At 38.8% G+C, this 19390-nt stretch overlaps 1 protein-coding gene across 5 annotated transcripts in view; it reads right to left on the bottom strand.

Annotated features, from left to right (window-relative positions):
- sema3f (sema domain, immunoglobulin domain (Ig), short basic domain, secreted, (semaphorin) 3F) overlaps positions 1-19390 on the bottom strand; it is a 74955-nt gene that overhangs the window by 16301 nt on the left and 39264 nt on the right. For 3 of the 5 annotated variants that reach the window (XM_015398706.1, XM_015398715.1, XM_015398723.1), the window contains exons 3-7: positions 10510-10670; positions 8595-8657; positions 8131-8250; positions 5912-6001; positions 2540-2633 (exon numbers count right to left, since the gene is read on the bottom strand). In XM_015398706.1, the coding sequence (XP_015254192.1) occupies positions 2540-2633; positions 5912-6001; positions 8131-8250; positions 8595-8657; positions 10510-10670 (528 nt within the window). The remainder of the gene's footprint in view (positions 1-2539; positions 2634-5911; positions 6002-8130; positions 8251-8594; positions 8658-10509; positions 10671-19390) is intronic. The other 2 variants (XM_015398729.1, XM_015398738.1) reach the window with 1 other exon arrangement.

Below are 19390 nucleotides of genomic sequence, written 5' to 3'. Positions count from 1 at the left end.
ATTATCTAAAAATGGAAACAGAATGGCACAACTGCAAACCTACTAAATCATAAACAATGATGAGCTAACAGGCTGGACAAGGAGAGCATTAATCAGAGAGGCAACCAAAAGACCGATGGTAACTCTGGTGGAGCTACGCAGATCAACAGCTCAGGTGGTAAAATGTCTTGATACAACAAATATTAGTCTTGAACTACAAAGACAAATTCAGCAGATTGCCAAGAAAGGAGCTACTGAAGAGCCAATTGGAATTTCGTGCAACCCGCAGTGAGAACTCAACCAAAAAGAAAGTGGATGGTGGTGGCAGGGTCATGCTGAGGAGATTCTTTTCTTCAGCAGGGAATAGGAAGCCAGAAAGCCTGACAGGGCGATGGATGGAGAAAGAGCGGAAAATACTTCAAAGAAAATACGTCCATAAGCCAGATGGACCCCAAACCTACATCCAGAGCTACTGTGCAATGGTTTGGTTAAAAAAAAAAAAAAAAAAGCAATTATCAAAAAGACTTAAATACAAGTAATGATCTGTGATTAAACTTAAAAAATATAGTTAAACTCTACATCTAATCTAATGGGATTTATGCTATTCTGCAAAGAAAATAGCAAAAATGTCTCTAGATATGCAAAGCTGCAAGAGACAAACCCCAATAGTTCAAAATATAAATACAAATCACAAAGCACATTTTTTCAGATATTTTAGTTCTCAAAAATAATAAAATGCATAATTTTAGTCCCAATTAAAGACCACTTTGGGTCAGCCAATACAATAAACAGGTCTATATTGTATATACCGGTAATGTGAGTGGAAATACTTTTCTTTCAGTTTTGCTGTACATTTATGTGTTGGTTTCTAATAGAATACAGGTGTAAAGTTGTCAGTTATCGGGAGAGCAGAAAAAATATATTTTTCTACCACTTTTAAACTCAATGTCATGGTCCCCAGCAGTGAAATGTGAAGATGGATGATGTATCATTAAAATGTCCATGGATGACTGCATGTCTAATGTAGTGGGGAGCTGAACAGTTGGTGGTTGTTGTGTTTAAAAGGAACTATTTTCTGTGTAGTAATACGGCAGTAATTAGTCGCGCACTGCGCGTATTGATACAATGTATAGTTAGGAATGAAGGCTGTATCAGTTGTGAATCTTTTCAAGTAGCCATTAAAAAGTTCCCTAAATGGCACGCTGCTTTCCCCGTCTATTTTGTTGATGAGAACACAACAGTGGTCAATGCTAAATCTTCTGTTGTTGCACAGAGTTTTTAATCCTTATCAACAATAACAACGGTGTCCCTTGTATGAGGTTAAATGATGGAGGCAAGACGCAAATCCATATTGGACGACAGTCCTCATTTGATACCGGTCAGCTGGTACAGTGCAAATATGGGAAAGCGGTGCCAGTTATTTTCACCCGCTGCTTCACCCTACAGACAGATCCCCTTATACTACCGACGATATTCTAAGAGACCAAGGGAAAGAGGAGAGTGGTTATAATTGCTATATCATAAGAAATTATAGCATCTAGACTGAGCCTTATGGTCAAACTACTACACTTATGGTCAAAAAAAAAGGTACAATTTTAAAACATAATTTTGGCCTAATGATTAACATATTGTCTAAAGTATATCTGAAATGTCTATCTACAGTATATGTTTTCATTTAGTCTTAAGATGTATGTCAAATCATTCTTAAATGGTTTGATGCAATATTCCTATCTTAGATGTTAGATGCTGTGTTTTTATTAGCTCTAAGGGGAAAATTCCCAACAAAAAAAAAGAGTTATTAAACACAGTTAGTGTTTTTTATTAAATGTTGACTTTATATCGTGTATTTGAACCTTGATCTTTATGTAGCTCTGTTTCAAATAAATAGTAGCCAATACTATTTATTTAAAGCAGAGCTACATAAAGGTGCACTTCTTTAAAAGAAAGTTCTGGATTTCCATTATGACTTGGTGTCTTTCAGCATAACCTAAATATTCTCCCCATCCAGATACTCTGGTTTTCATCCAAATTCATTAAATTTGCATGTTAGCTTAAATGGCTTCTCTAACTTGACTACACAGTTATTTGTCCTTTGGCATTCCTGCATGTTGTGTGGTGAGTCTGTGACCTGCCCTGGGTACACCCCACCCTTGGCCCAATGAACATTGGTGATAGTTACTGGGGAAGAACCCCCTGTGACCCTAAAATGATAATCACTCATAGAGAAATTGATAAATATTGCAAACGCATACAAGGGATCTCTTCCAGTGCCTTATTTGGCGTTATGTCCAGCTTAGGATAAATAAAGGCCACAATATACACTTATCATATCTACACTGGAATATTTGAAATAGATTTTAGATTCACAGATTGTGGTTTAAAAAAAAAAAAAAATTGTTTCAACTTCTTAGCTGAATAAGCCTAACAACTCTAGTAAATCCTAATTTCAAGCTTGAAGGTCACAGAGAAACCCCAAAAAAATCCCACAGGATATTTTTTGATAGGATGTTGACGGAATAATATCAACGCCCACACCCTCACATGACCAAGTAATACTCACTAATCAAAGCTGACACGCTGTTGAGCTTCGGGTCATAGGAGCACTTCCCCTTCCCCGATTCCACTTTTCCAGGCTCCAAGTGGAAAATCTCTTCCTGAAACAGAAAAATCACATGGAGATGGCAATAAATTCAGCACTCTTCATCTTGCCACTGTGATTCCCTGGGGTAGGGGAAAGGAAGAGAGCATGTGCGCTGCGTCTGACACCTGTGGGACCCACAGGGCCTGGTGGGGGATGAAGTGTTAGAATAATGAGTGTAAGTTCATACAGAAAAATGCATGCAGTGAAAGCGAGGAATTTTTAATCAATGTCCCTGTGCCAGGTCTACTCCAGAAACAAGCATTTCATGGGCTGTGCCTCACTGTATAACAAGCTGCAAGCATAGCACCTCTCTGGTTCTCAATGCTTACAGGCTGATTGCTGACACCTGTAATCCAGCAGAGGAAAAACAAGCCAAGGATGGAGGCTGGATGACTGATGCTCAACACTTGTGACATCTTAGAACACAAGCTCATGTAAGTGATTGGAAGGAATTTGCGTATGGGTAGGGTAAAATAAAGCTGTGGCATGTGATGACATGTCCTCTGGCCCAGCCTCGCATGTCCATTCGTCATTTTTCACTCCCGGCGGGGACGGAGATGGAGCCATCTTTGTCAGTGTCCATCAACACTACAGCAGGGAAGAGACTGTGGCTCTTTGCCAAACACACTTCAATGAATCACACACATACTCTTTTGCAATTCCCTATTCATCTTCGATTAAAATCACCACTTGAGCAAATAAGAAGGTGCTGGCACTTGACTCAGAGCCATGCCAGAAAGTAAAGTGCAAGAGAAAAAGAGAGTCACAGATAATTATCTGCACTTAAAGAAAAATCTGTTTGACGCAAAAAAAAAAAACCAAAAAAACGGCCTCAAATAATTACCCTGCAGAAAAGTTCACAGTCAAGAAATAAAGTCTAAGTAGACGCTCTGCAAAAGTATTCATGCACGATTTTTGGGCATATTTTTACTCTATAAATACTTCCTGGTGTTATAGTGTGACTATAAGTAAAAAATGAATAAATAAATAAATAAATAAATAAAAAAAGCACATAATCTTAAACTGGAATGAAAATGATGAATTGGTCTAAGATTTTTAGACAAATATTCTTAAAAGTGTGGTGGACTTTTGGATTCTGCCTCCTTAAATCTCATGACTCTGAATAAAGGTGACTGCTATAAACTACCTTCCAAACAGAACTAAAGCTGGGCATACACTGTACGACTTTCGCTCTTTTCGGGCAGATTCTCCAGTTAGCGTGATCATGTGTGGTGCGTCGTGTAGATTACAGGGGCTAATGAAGGGCGATCACCCTCTCACAACCACCTCACGATTAGGAATTGTAAGATCGGGAGAAAATCAAAGAGGTTTGAAATTCAGTCGGCCGTCGTAAGGTCGCATCAGAGCGTCAGGTCGCACAGTGTGTGAGAATACATCGAGAGTTGTGAACTTTTAAACCCTGCGGTTTCGTTGTGCGTGCAAAAATTTAAATTATAGCACAGCGTATGCCCGGCTTAAAGTGTAACTATTTACCCTTTTTGCAGATAAACTATATTAACTTTAATGTAACAGTGTAATTCTTTTAGATTTTCATGTGAACTTGCTTAGTTCTGCAATAGCTTTCTTACATAGTCTTACTCCACTCTTAGGGCTGAACAGTGACTATTGCTGTAGAATTTTCTATTAGTTCCTATTGGTTCATACAGTATAGTATATTGCACATTTGGGTAAAAATACAACTTGCACACACCTCAGTAACGAGTCATCCTGTCCCCGACCGCCTCAGCTGGCTTTACTAGGTTAGTGCTAAAGCAAACGTCTTAAACTGATATTGCTTCTATCCACTGGGCTCAAGTAGGGGAGTAAAAAAAACCCTCCACCTCATAAAATCTATTGCTTTCCTTAGCGAAGCCTTGGCCTTAGCTTAGACAGCTTCCATTCCCTTCTCCTTGACCAAATCCATGCTTAAAAACCCATAACGCATCCCCAAAAATAGTCCTGTCTCTCAGGGTCTCTTGGCATCGACCACTTTGGTGGCATTTCTCAAATTCCTTCTGGTGGTAATTTGTGAGCTGCATTGGGTTTCACTTTTAAGATTAATTTCAGTGATGCTCAACCACAATCCAATCTAAACAACCATGGATACAGCCAGGGCAAAGAAGCAGTATATAGGACAAGACCATTACTACATGTACACCATATATGGGGAAGAAAGTGCTCTTCTCAAATGACAACAGGAAATACATTTTGCAGAATTGACATTTCATATCATGCTAAACCAAAACAAACAGTGGAACATAATGGTAGCTGCATTATACCCTAGGGAAGTTTAAGACAGTGTCTTGATGCACAGCTGATAGACACGACCCCCCCAAGACATCAAGATGTAACTGATTTCAAATGGTAACAACACAAAGTATTGACTCTAGTGGTCATAATAAAATGCATGTCAAATTTTTCAGATTTTTATTTTCTTGAAAAAGTGTTTTTATCATTACTTCACAGCTAATACTGTAGCTCCAGTGTTCACCTGTTACAAAACCCTCATAAAATTAAGCTTGGTGTGTGTAACAAGGTCAGGTTGGAGAGGCATAAGGCACTAAAACCATTTTCAAAGTGTCCTTCTTTCCTTTAAGCCCTAAATATCCTTCTAAAGTAACTTTACATATTCCGAAGCGCTTCAAGTGAAGACATGTTCAAGTATGTTGCTCTTTTACTTTCCTCACAGTGCAGCTAGTTGAATACAGATGGCTGGTGTTTGCTCTGGGCTAACATGCCCTGCTGTGGGAGTAGGTCAGATGCTGACTCGGGCTCTGTGGGGTGAAGAGCTGATGGGTGGGGCAAGCTGGTTTTACTCACATAAGAGCTATGAATGATTATAATATATACTGCTTATGATATGTGTCTTATTGTATGATAAATGAAACTGAATGCCATGCATTAAAACAGAGCCAAAGCCAAAGCTATTAAAATTGTGTCTTGTGTTTTTAGCAGCCTGATAAGCCCATTTCACAAGATAATGCAGGTCTCATGCAAAACATGGCATTTAACAGAGATATAAGGCAAAACGAACAAAGAACATTGATGAATCAGACATTGTGCTGTGACAATAAGGTGGACACAGACAATAAATGAGTGAAACATGTAATCAAATTTTAAAACTATGCACAATTAAAACAGGTGCATGCTAAATGTTACAAAGATAAATGAACGATGGCTTTTGATTAAAAATGGCATTGTGCTCAGACACAAAGAATGGGGACATGCTGCTGGTGACCACGACCCCAGCAGTCTGCTGGGGCCGTATTGCAAACAGGGCCCTCATCGCACCTTAAGTCCAAGTGTCTCGTGCACCGCGCTGGGTTCGGCCGCGCGGCTAGCCCTTCCCCTGGCCTCGGCCATCTGAAGATACATGGACGTCTAAAACAGGAAACAGCAATACAATCGGGATGTTACGCGGCAGGCGAGGGAGGATCAAGGCCCTTCTTTGCAAACTTGTTAACTGCTTTAGCCAATTACTCAAGTAAAACAAACCGCCAATATGTGTAGAGTGTTTGGAAAAAGTCTTTATAAGCCTTTAGCCTTTAGCCTCCTAATCCCCAATACATTTAAGTGGAATTTTATGTGACCGACCCAAAGTAATAGATACTGTAAAGTGGGAGGACCTTTCTTACTGTCATCACCACATCATGGTGCTGCCATCACAAAGTAACTAGAAGTTTTAGGGATGATTTTGTAGCTATTTTTCTTGTTTAAAATTTTCAATTTAAATGAGTCTTATGGTATTTTGTTGCCTGGTATTTTGCATATACACCCTTTCTGAAATTATTTTTAAAGTCAAATTAAATAATTTTCTGGAGTACCACATTTAGAGCTCTGACCATTTTTCATATGTGCTTGCAAAGGAACGCATGATAATTTGAGTATGTGTATGTACATACTGCGGAGTTAGCAGCCTTGGAAATGTTTTTAATCCTGATTCCTTACATAATAGGCTAAAAAATGTAAACAAGCAGTATCACTTACAACGAATACTTGATTGGTGAAATCATCCCACTCTCCATAGAAGCATGGTTATGTTAGCACCATCCCATTAATTATGTAAATAAAAGGAGAAGAGCCAAATTTGCGATTTGTGGAATGTACATACTCGTGGGCTTTTCTGGTTTGAACAAAAAAAATCCCACATTGTAAGAAAAACAAGCCAGTTCCACAATATCAGCCCTTTAGGGTAAAAACCTTTAAATTATAGTATGTATTTTTTTCCAGCCTCTAGAGTAGAAGGCTGCAGCATCATGATGTGGAACACTACAACCTTTGTAAGAAAAAAAAAAAAAAATCCCAACATGTTTTCCTTTACTTGACAATTATGGTGAGCTGCTTGTTGGTCTGCCGCATGAAAACCAAACAAAGTACATTGGTTATAATTGGACAAAATGTACAGAAAATCAGGAGGTAAAATAGTTTTTTATCAAAGCACTACTTAAGGTGGTGCATGGTTGCACAGGGGATAGAGTATGTTTTTATATTTGGTTAGATGGTGATACGTAAGTGAGCAACAGTGTTCCTCCTTTTCTGCACTCTAATCAATAATGACTCACTCTTTTTGTTACAAGCTGCTAAAACCCACTGGAAAGGCAAGAAATTGTCCAACACCATCCAAAAAACAATGAGGACACACCTGCATCAGCATCCTTAAAATGTCTAATCAGAAACAACAAGCACTCTGAATTAATAAGGACTAGGCACGTGTAAATTGCTTTTTTTTCTGTCTTTTAGTTTACGAGCTGGACCGCCTGAGAGAGGTGCTGTTGGGGGCATGACTCAAGCCCGCCTGCTTGGTGTTCCAGAAAAAATAATAACGCTCCCATTAATGGACCAACACTGGAACCTTCCACTTGCACCCCATAATGGGAGTCCCACTTGCAATTACCAAACATTCCACATTGTAGTCTGGCAGCTGGCCTGGATGAATGCATGAAGCGGTGGATGGATGTGTGAGCAACTGGATGGAGGTCCATCATTAGTCTGGTGGTGTGTTCACGGGCAAGCTGTTGGATTTTTAAAGGGACTCGTGCAATTGGTGGTTGCCATTGAAATCTCTGTGATTTCTACAGGAAACACCAATAGCATTTATAAGTTTAATTTACTGCTTTTTATTAAAAAACAAATCCCTGGATAATTTTGTGTGAATTAGGGTGACATTCAAAAACAGTGAGGTGTTACTAGGGAGTGTGGCAAAGCAGTTAGTCCAGGCTCCCATTAAATGCTGACACTAAACAGAGAAGTACTAACTACTCCCTGCTGGCAGCAGCTGTGTGTTGAGAAGCTGGTCTTTTAACCACATGAGGACACACGGTAATCAAGAACGGATTTACCAATGATGGACAAATACTATGATAATAGGCAACTAATGTAGGGTGGATGCAAGGCAAACTTGGGTAGGTGAGGCAACAAAGGAAACCACACTTGGTCCTTAATGATGGAGCTGTTTAATCTGTTTAGTTCTCCTTGTTTGGCACTGCATTGGTCAGGTATTACTTTCTAACCTGAGGTTTACGTCCGCGGTTGACGAAGGTGCAGACTGGATTGTAGGCTCCCGTTCCACAGACATACAGATGTGTCCGGTTCCACGACTCTATCAAGCGGATAAAGTTTGCACACTCCTCCTAGAAAAACAGGAATTGCAGTAAATCATTCACTGAGTGAAATTCAAATGGGGCTGCTATTCTAAGATTTACATAAATCTAATTTATCAAAATTAAAATCAAGCAAATTTCTGAATATTCCATAAACTATCAGAGTTGATGCAACCCTATAAATATCTGCTTTAAGTCCCTTATTCGCCAATTATTTTTTAATTTGGCTGATTTCAAGTCTACAAAAGACAAACCAGTCATCTATATTAAAAGTACGATGAGGAATGGAGATAGTTGAATACCTTTAAAACTGCATTTATTCTCAAGTCAGTGGGGGAAAAAACATGTTTATAAGCATCTTTAAGGATACTTACACTGGCATCTTTCCCACTCACAAGGCATTCTGTTCGCCTTCGTTCAGACACTGGCCAATGTATCTGCAAAAGGTGACACAAGAACATGCTTTACTGTTATAATCAAACCTGTCACACATTAATCCATTTATTGAAGTTTTAAAGTTAAAAATCTTAAGGGAAATCCACATCAGCCAATACCAGTCCTGCTGAAATGGCTGGAACCCAGGCACAGTGGTTTAATGAACCACACACCAGATAAAGTGAAGCCAGACAAAAACCACCAGTTTGGTTACCATTGAGGTAATAGAATAAAATTCTGTTACATTACATTTACAGATCTCAACATGTTTTAACTGGGATTGTGATTGATAGTAAAAACACGGAGAACATTATTGTAAAGTGGACAGAATATTACACATGATTCTAAACAAATTTATGTCAAAATCTCCGAAGTAAGGCATTCATTTGTTTTATATCCCCTTTGTTGGTGGTGGGAGTATGATGGAGGGGGATTATCTTCCTCAGCATGAAGAAGGAGGGTATTTGTAGCAGATTATGGAGGAATGGGAAGCTAAACTGAGCAAAACACTGAAAGACAACCAGCTGAAGGCAGCAAATCACCCAAGGTTGTGGCAAAGGTTACAGTTACAAGATAACAGCAAATCTAAACAATTAGCCAGAACTACTAGTTTAGACCATAGAATTTAATTGTTCTTATGACCGAGTCAAACTTCAGAGTCAACATATAAACTTTGACAAGGCCAGTCTAATACATGAGCATTCTGTATCTTAGAATGTCATAGTCAAAGTTGGGATTGGGTTAGAATTTGAAAATGTATGTTCTTATATATAATTAGTTAAGTTAAAGCAACACTGGGTAACATTTCCACCTCAGTACACACTATTCTAAGTCTAAGTATTTTAGTGCTTAAGAGACGATTAATAATCTGTCATCTCCCTACTGGCTCTGGTCGGAAAATCACACTTGCAAGTTTCTATGCGACTGACACAGTGGCAGCCTTGTGGCTCTGTTCTTGCAGTAATACAAGTAGCTGTACAGTTTCCCATTGAAAGGTTTATAGAATCAATAGTCACGCACCTTGTGGTGCACTACCCACAGATAATGATAGTGTTTATTTTTTACTTTGGAAGTTTGTGACATGTCAGAGTGAGCAAAAAACAGGCAAAGAGACGCTTTGGCAGAAAAGGAAAGCAAGAGGAAATGAGAATTGGAATGATACAGGGCATGCAGAGTGAACTTGGTCAGGGCGTTTGCTGCGTAACAAGAATTCAAACAAATGCAAAGAGGCAAAACTGATGCAGACCTGTTATTGGACTTGTAAGTACCATATCTGCTAAGTGCTATAAATCATGGAGATGCTAAATCACCTTATGATACCTCATTGGCAGACTTATACTACACTGACTTGTATGAAAGTAACAATTTGCAGGGAAAAGACTGCTGTACATTAGTTTACATTATTTAATGTACAATACTACCGATCTGTTCAGACAAATAGTCATCACATTATTACATAGTGCAGCTTTAAAGATATTTTGGCAAGAGGAATGAGTCTTAAATTGCTTCTCTACATGTGCAACGATGATAGAGACATTCTCTTTTATGTCTCTATCAGAGAAATTAGGGAAACATGGATGTTGATTCAACAGCAGTGAAATAATTTCAGGTATTGAGTCGGAAATAGGGGACTGTCATTTTCTATGAATTACATAAACTTTACTTAAACATGCATCCACCTCACAGTTGTTGTGTCTCTGTACCATATAAACATGCAATGAGACCTTGGGTTGAAACATGGCAAAATGTGGAGTCCTTTGAGAGGAAACAATACAGAAATACAATAGCTACAGTAAAGGTGTTTCCCTTATCCCAGATTAAGGTCACAATCCTAGGCATAAATAGAAGTCTTACAATGTGTGGGCTTTTGTTGATGTCATGGAGATCTAAGGAGAGGATGTGGTCCTTGCTGCCAACATACATTCGGTCATGGTCCTCATCCATTCGAAGGATCCTGTAGTCAGATGCATTGAGCAGGTAGGCGAAGTGATGAGCCGTACCGGTAGACCTTAGCTCTGCATAGAGACAGAAAGTGTGCAATATATGACTGCTGAACACATTTATATATGTATGTTTTCTCATACACACATGTATGCACAACAGACATATCCCTCATACCACTGCAGCATAGCTACATAAACTTATCTGATGGTTTTCCATGAGCACAACTGTAACCCAACACCGCGCATTAGAAACAAGTGCTACTGAGGGTATGTCACACTGCGTTGATGGGTTAATACCTCCTGAGTGGATCAAAAGATCTAGGAAATCTCCCACTAGAGACTGAGTGTGACTTTCTGTGGGAAGTCAGGAAAAACAGATGCAGCAGTTTGACTGATATGTGTTCACAAGTGATTCCTTTATCATAGAGTGGGGTTACATTTCTGTACCCCTCTGATGGGTTTAAACATTCCTATTATTGCTTGGACACCATTTTCCAAAGGTCATAAAAGTGCATGGGCCAATAATAAAAAGATGTAGCAAACATGTACTGGCAAGTTGAGAGTTAGAAAATCTTCTGTCAGATCTATGTAGGAGTGTTTGTTTGATACGTCCTCCTCGGTTGAGCAGCCAACTACAGATGGAGCAGAGAGGCCACAGCGGAGGTCATGCGCCCCACCATAGACAAACATACTCCTTCGTCATCTATAATGAGAGGCACGGATGGTTGGCATTCACATATTGTTGGCCAAACAAGTTCTCACTCAAAGAGCAGGAAAGTCCCGTTTCAGCAGCAAGATTTACTTTCTAACCACCATTGAGGGAATCTTTGAGGTTTTTGTGCACTAATGGGGTGCTGCCAAGCTAAGGTGGAAACAAACCAGAAGGATAAGCTGTCAAATACAGTTAGTTATGTTTGGCTTTTTTACTCAAGGATCCAAACATTGGTTTCCTAGGGCATAATGAAAGAAACCAAAGAGGAAATGAGGGACACCAGGTCTGCAAAGTAGTTTCTGCACTCAGGGGGTTATTATGAACTTTTTAAAAGTCTTTAAGGCTGTGTTTTCCACAAGCCCCAAATTTGTTGTCATGTTCTGTGTGTTTAAAACTCACAAGAAACATTCCTTTGGGGTGTTTTTGAGGTCTGGATACCTAAGCATGCATAGCCATCAATGTGTCCGACCTAAGAACTTAAAATAAACTCCATCTCCGGATCTTTCTAAACAGACTCCCCCAAGGAATCTGATCTTAGCTGTCTTTCCAGTGAGGTCTAAATTTAACATGAGGTTACATCAATAAGCAAGGATTAATAGCATTAGATTGGCTATATTTGTATAGTTCAATGTAATAACTGTGCCCACCAAAGGAATGTTTATAGGTTCACAGAGTGATTGGCATCTGTCAGAGCTCTGTCACACAAGGTCGGACCCATGCTTATTTGTGTTGGAGACCTGGGCTGAATGATGAGTCTCTGTGTGTTTGCGGGTGCGCAAATAAGAACGGATTTTACACAAACACATAACTGCATGCACTTCCCAAGGGCCAGTTCAAGTCCTTCCTGAAACAGGTTGTCAGCAGCTCTTCGGTTTGTGTTTGTTATTAGAGAGACGCTGGATAAGACCATCTGTCAGCTGAGAAGGGAATGTGAGCAGCACAAAGCAGCAGTGTGCCCTATAGAGAACTGCACATTAGGAAACAAACGTGTAATCTAATCCAGCAGCCATCTGATAACGAGCACAAGGGCTGCATTAAATCTACTTTGCAGCGTGTTTGAATCCTGTTTCCCTATTTAAAAATGGCTTCTAAATGAAGTATCTGACAATGCCTCTAAGAGGATGCGGTTGGTGAAAAACCCCAAACTTGTAGATTATGACCGTTCATTATGACCAGGCCACAGGATGAATGACTTATACTGTATTCATACCCCTTGAAATTTCACTGTATTTCAAACCACAACTATACACTTCAAAGCATTTAATTTAGACTTTTATATCATAGTCTTATACAAAGTATAACAAAGGTAGTTTGGGGGGAAATGGTTCCGGCAGCTTTCATGTCCAATGAATATAGGTTTTTAAGGTGATTGTGATCAGCAGTTTTCATGTCTTGCCATAGTTTCAAATTAAGGTTTTCAACTTCCATTCTAACATAATTATGTGTCAATCTAAACCCTGCAGCTATGGCTCTCACTGCTCTGCTATGTAGTGCCATCTATCATTCTATCAACTCTGCCCTGGCTGAATACAAACCCCACACCATGATGCTGTCACCATAACAATTTTTCACAGTCTTGATGGGAAATGTGCACTACAGTTACGGATTTTTGGTTTTAATAACTAATAGTTCTGTCAATAGCTTCTTTAATCTTATCTCCCAAAGCTGCAAGCAGCCACATCTGATATTGTTCTTAATGATTTCCCGAGCTGACAGGGCACAATTCAAGTGCAAGCAAAACTTTTTTGATTTTTGCACTAAAAACATGCCTTTCCCTTTTTCCATTCTGTGCTACTCTGTGCTGAACGTCACATCAGACCCAAATAAGCACACTAAAATTTTGAAAATGTGTGATTCATACATGATATGTTAACTTACTCAATAAAAAAAAAATAATGTCTACTTCCACTTTTGGAAACTTGCAATCTACTGTATTCACATTTCATACCAGTTTGCTTTTTAAGGGCGTGAGAATAAATTTGTTGAAATTTCAGAGCAAAGTTTTTCCTGCAATCAAATATTCTCTGGTTTGTCAGCTTTCTTTGGCTTAACCTCAAAGTCAACCGTCACCACAGGCGAGGCCACACGGCATTGTGCTTGTTTGAAATGTCGACCGAGGATGTATAATGGCAGCAGACTGAGTTAAGGTCAGGCCGCCCAGCAGGTTTCTGGACTGAGGCTGGTGCCAACCAAGCAGCATGTCACAGTCAGCTTGAAAAGGACAAGCAAAAAGACTGTTCTGCAAAAAAAAAAAAAAAAGAAACAGTCAAGAGGCTTTAATGTTACCAGCACACTGCATAAGCAGAAACTGGTGCACCTGGGTTAAAATGAGCTGTCATTCCCAACGGGCTCCAAAACGAGTTGGTCTTACTGCCAGAATCATTTAAAATGCTGGCAGCTAAATCAAATTTGCAAATGACCCTGCACTGTTTATCGAAGCAGACATATAAGGTTGCACCCTGAAACCCCCCTCCGCAAAAAAAAAGTCGTCTACAACTTTGCAGTTGCAGAATACAATTACAGGAAAGACTCAGGGAAGCTGAGCTGCTTTGCTCTTTGTCAGACACATTAGAGCCTAGCAGCACACTGAGACTTATCCTCAAGACTTAAAAAGGATAAAAGAAGAGCATGAGTGTGTCTATTAAACCAGATAAACACTTAAAGAAGCCCATTACTGTGTGTTAGTTGACTGAGTGGGTGGGGTGCGCACAGACAGCGGGAGCATTGTTTAAGAAACACATTGCTGAGGACTGGCACCACTAAAGGAACACAACCCCCATTTCCAGTCACATTGTGATATCTTTGATCACTTTTCTTTGTTCAACTACATTTATACAGCAGTCAGTCATAACATTTCAGGATTAAACTAATAATCTAATAAATATTTTTGAGGGGTTCAAATGTCAGAAAGTGTGAGTAAAGGAGAGGGGTACAAGTGAGTACTGATCCAGTCCATCCTTCAGTCTGCTGAACACAGACAATCACGGCCTCTCTCTGAGCATCTTGTGGTGATGTCGGCTGACATAGCCCACTGACTGATCCCATAACTCAACACTCTGCTGTGGCTGTTAGAAAGGTCATTACTGAGGTTTGAGAACAGGGAGCTAAGCTGAATGGCTCCTCCAGTCATTCTAACTCAGTGTCAGCATAAGACACCTGATAAATGATACATGCAAACAACTGACTGATCGACAGATCGTGGAGACTGATCAAGATACAGTACATTTATAAAGTCCTGGTATGCAAAACATATCCAGTGATTTTTACAGTAAAAGTTAAATTCATAGATCAATAGTGCAGTCTTTGTTCAACTTCTAGGAATTGAGACTCATTTGAGTATTTTCATTGATGTTAAAACAGCTAAAATATGATTTGCATAAACCGTTAAAATGTCTCACACATAAAAAAAACTAAGAAAACCGCAATCTTCACACATAGCTACACATACTTTGGATGTCTTAAAGGTATAGAGCAGGATTTTTGCAAATTTTTGAAAAGACCCACCCTCTCCACTCTAAAAAAGAAATGCACATGCAAAGCCCTGTATCCGCCCCCAAGAGGGAACACCTATTAAATGCTTGATCATGCACAAGCCCATTTCTCCTTGTGCACGCTCTGTTTAAAGGTTGCTGTTTGCTTCGCTCATACAAGCTTCCTTTCCAAAAGAAGATTTGTTTTTTCCACTTTGTTAGACTCACCACTGGTAAGTGAAAATGGGGACGGGCACGTAAGATGGCATTACGTAAACATGACCAGAATGATTGACATTTGGGAGGACCACTTATTTGGAAGATCCACCCGGAAAATGAACATCCTCCAATATACCTTTAATCTACCCATGAGGGGCAAATAGGGCATTTCAGTTGTTTCTCTGCCTGTAACCACAAAACAATATGAACTATTATTCTTTTTGTTGAAAGCAACAACAAGAAAAAGACATAGTCAGATAACTGTCACTACCAGTGATGCTTTTTTAGCAATAAACATGCTTTGTGTTCTTTGGCTTTCTAGCTGTCCAGAGCTGTATTTCTATCTTTTACAGTATATGGCAACTTTCACGCTGTAGCTTACTGCTTGAGAAAATGAGAAAATGGTAGTAGATGCAAAACCACCTGTCTTTAATTACATATTAATTCTGCCAATCAGGTACTTTGCTGATTTCAGAGAATTTCCTAAAACTAGTGCCAATTGAAAGAAACACCAAGATAACAGCTTAGCTGGCCCTGATCAGTGATTGACCAGATATAATTTCAAAAATCTAATAGTTGTTCTGATCAGTAAAAGCCCCATATCTATGAAGACATGAAACTAATTTTACAATTAGAAGAAAACACAGCAGGCTAGCTCCAGTACCAGTGAGATACTTGGTAAAGAATGGTTCCTTAAGGTTGGGAGAGCAAGTGAGACTGCGAAGATAACAGGAAGGCAGAGGTGAGGACCTCAAAGTTCCTCTGTTTTAACTTTTTAGCCACTGTCTGTAACGGTACATGCTGTATTTAAAAAGTTGGCAGCCTTTATCCAAGTTAAGTTATGGTGAGAATATACAATCTCCAGTGATGCACATGGGGGGCATTATTTAAGTACTGCTATCCATGTTAACTAAGCTTATCTATACTGTAACACAAACTTCACAAAAAATGTGGAATGGAGTTCAACATGTCAGCTCTTCATTATTGTAGTAAATGCTGGGAGAATTATTTTCCTTTCCTTGCACAGTGAGATTGATATTACTGCTCTCCTAATGTCAATAATTAGGGATTTCAGGACATTGGGAAAAGATAAAGATCGGATTTCTTTATAATAGTTCCTATAAAAAAATCTGAGTCAGTCTGCAGCATTCTTGATTCAACAAGCCAAAGTTAAACCTGGACCTCTTTACATCCACATTTCTCCATGCGGTACTGCAAGCAAAACCTGGTGTCAGCTATTATTCATAGCAAATTGGGATTAATAGTTGTGCTATTGTATATGTCATTTGTATCACATTGATATGTGCCTAAAATCATTGCTACTTGCAGTGAAATTGCTAACTGCTAATTGCAGTGAAAACTATTATAAGGACTTTCCAATATAAACTAAAGCAGCAGAAAAAGTGCTGGCTGCTGTTCTACTGCATGTCATTGATTTCTTAAATCCAAAATAAGATCAGGTAACAATTTCTAAACGCACAACCACTTTGGGCTTGATTTTTAAGAAAGAATAGTATTATAACATAGTTAAAAGCTCAATAAAGTTGAGTGACAAGATACAAACAACTCCATTTGACCATAACACATATCTTTCTGTAAATGCAGAGCATGGGAAACATAGAAACAGGGATATGGATCAATGTCAGACTGAGTCAGCCCCCCCATTCTGCGGCATGCCTTTTCCTCGTAAAATACTTGGGTGCTGACAATGATCTTCAGGGCAGCAAGGTGAGCATGTTATAACATATCTCTCCATCTTGAATTAATAGCCAACAGGCAACGTTTACTTTGGAAATATGTTTCAGCAGAAAAACTTCACCAGCAGAGCTCACTTAAGAGCTCATATGTAGATGTAAGAAACTACATCGTACTGCAGGTGTACAGGAAATCATTTCACCATGTTATCAGAAGAAGAAGAAAAGGAGTTAGATTTTAGGTGTCATGTTTATCTGTTAATGGATATTACCATGTACTGGGCATCAGTTTGCAGCAGATCCTTCTAATTAAGTCAGGGTAACAGCTTCCACAGCACCTTAGCACTGCACAGGTAATCCCACTTGAAATCCTTCAATTTCATTTCCAAAAAAAACCCAATCAAATTATTTACAGGATAACTGAAATGTTAGACCTTATGTTTAGACAAAATCTCCACTGTTTTTAAACTATTGTCATATTTTTCTCCCTCTAAGTTGTGTTTATTTACTAAAGAGAAAGGTTAGGGATTCAAACATGGGTTGGGTTTGGTTATAGAGCCAAACTGATGCATGTAAACAGATCCTTTAAAACTTAATCATTGATCCTGGCAGTGTAGACTACTATCATCACAGGCTCTAATATGGGTGTTCCTACCCGCTGCATATATCTCTGGTTTCAAATCAGGGAAATCAAAACTGCAGGACATTTACTGTGTCAATTCAAAGCTTGTCTGTGCTCACAGTTCTCCTAAAAAATGAGTAGGGTGAGGAGAGGGAAGATGACTGGGTAACAGTGAGAGGGAGAATCTTTTGACCCTCAAAAGGAAGGAAACTACAAGCAAATTGTGTCGCAATGATCAAATCAGTTCAAAGCTCTTAGTGTTGCAGTCCAATAATTAGAAAGTTCACTCTTAGCTTTAGACAATCCATTTCATTACAATACAATTGAAGACGTCTTCACTAGAACTATAGAAGACTAAATACTTCTCCAATGCTTTTCTAATGATATGGAGGGAACATGGACAATGTGGAAGATGGAACAATGGAACAATGTGGAATATTCCACAAGTGTTTAACTGTAGTAATTTTAATGCAGGGGTTCCAAAACATTTCAGGCTATCAAAGGAAACAGAATGGCGACTCCCTAAAAATACTTATAAACACTTCTCTATATATTAATAATAAATGTAGCGTTATGTTCTTATGCTCATTTACAGATATATGCATTCTTAAAATGACAATCAATAATTGAATTAATCTTTTTAAATCAAATTTCAACTACTTAATGGTGAAATTTAATTGTGCATCTTACAATTGAATGGTACATTTAATATTTTAATCATGTATTAAACAAACAAATACTACATTTACTTAATTTATAGTGCATTTATTTTTTTTAGTGGACATTCACAGTTACATATTTCATGACATACTTTGGCCTTCCATATACCTTACGGATCATGTCCTAATGAAAACCATCTAACAACCCCAACTTTGGAAACTTCAATTCTAATACAATCAAGACTTATTAAAAATGAATAGCAGTTTAAAACCAATGTGAAGCTAAAAAACAGATGCCAACATTAACAGCTAAATTTAAACCAGCATTAATATTCTAACAGTACATATCCTTTGTACATATATGTTATGTTCTGGTTAGGTTAGTGGCTTGTTCACTACTTGAGTAACCAAGTGTTGTTAGACAGCTCAGCAAGAATCATCAACTACTTGACGAGGAGGGAAAGTGAAGAATGAATTCCTTTGTCAAAAATTTAAGTCAGAAAACTAGATATAGTTTTTTAAGCTAAATGGACATGCATTCCTTTCATGGGCCCATGATAAGTAATGGCCGTTTTACCAGTGGATGTCACATGGGACAGCCACTGCTCTTCTAAATTAAAGTAGGTTCTCTTTAATAAGGATATTTACTGTTGTTATGTGGTGATATAGAGATACAAAAATACCCTATGCATAAACCTTGGCGCATCACAAGCAAGCTGTTCTACCTGTACTGCAACCCGAGGCGCTTTCCAACCCGTCAGAGAGAGGTGTGTTAGTTCACACACAACGGAGTGGCAGGAGTGATAATTAGGGTGTTTAAGGGAGGGCGGGAGAGGTGACATGCTCTCACACATCAAAGGCTACCCTTGTCAAGAATCCTTGCCAAATATTTTGAATGCTGTCAATGCAAAGAAGCAAGACTGCAGTTAAAAGGTTGTTATTATTCTTTTGAATCTCAGAAGACCCGCTTCTTCTACGAGAATGACTGGTGGAACTGCATGAGAAAGCTTCAGAGAGATTATGTGGGGAACTGCAAGTCTGGCAGTTGGGTCAGCTTTTAATAAGGTGCATTAATGAGATAAGTTGCCACAGGCGACAGTGACACAGGTTTGAGAGACCTGCTAGAACCAGTAGTTTCCATTAATTCAGAAGAGCATCATCTGTCTGCTGTCTTCTTTTGGTTTACATCTTTGCAGTAAAGTTGAGTTTTAGATTGAGAAAACAGTCAGCTACAATCTGCTTCTTGATCTAGTAGACCTGTGTCAATCCGTCTTTATCTTTCTCTAACCCGATTGCTTAAGTAGATTTCTGTTTACTTTTCTGGTACAAACAAGCTAATCCTTCTAAGCTCTACAGTAATTCTCTGCAGATGATACTTCGATCTAATTTGGAAATATGTTTGGAAAATGACCGCAT

The sequence above is a fragment of the Cyprinodon variegatus genome, unplaced genomic scaffold (assembly GCF_000732505.1).
Source record: "Cyprinodon variegatus isolate N-32 unplaced genomic scaffold, C_variegatus-1.0 Scaffold29, whole genome shotgun sequence".
Classification (NCBI taxonomy): Eukaryota; Metazoa; Chordata; class Actinopteri; order Cyprinodontiformes; family Cyprinodontidae; genus Cyprinodon; species Cyprinodon variegatus.
The sequence above is the reverse complement of the archived record's forward strand: the minus strand, read 5'-3'. Positions and strand labels throughout refer to the sequence as shown.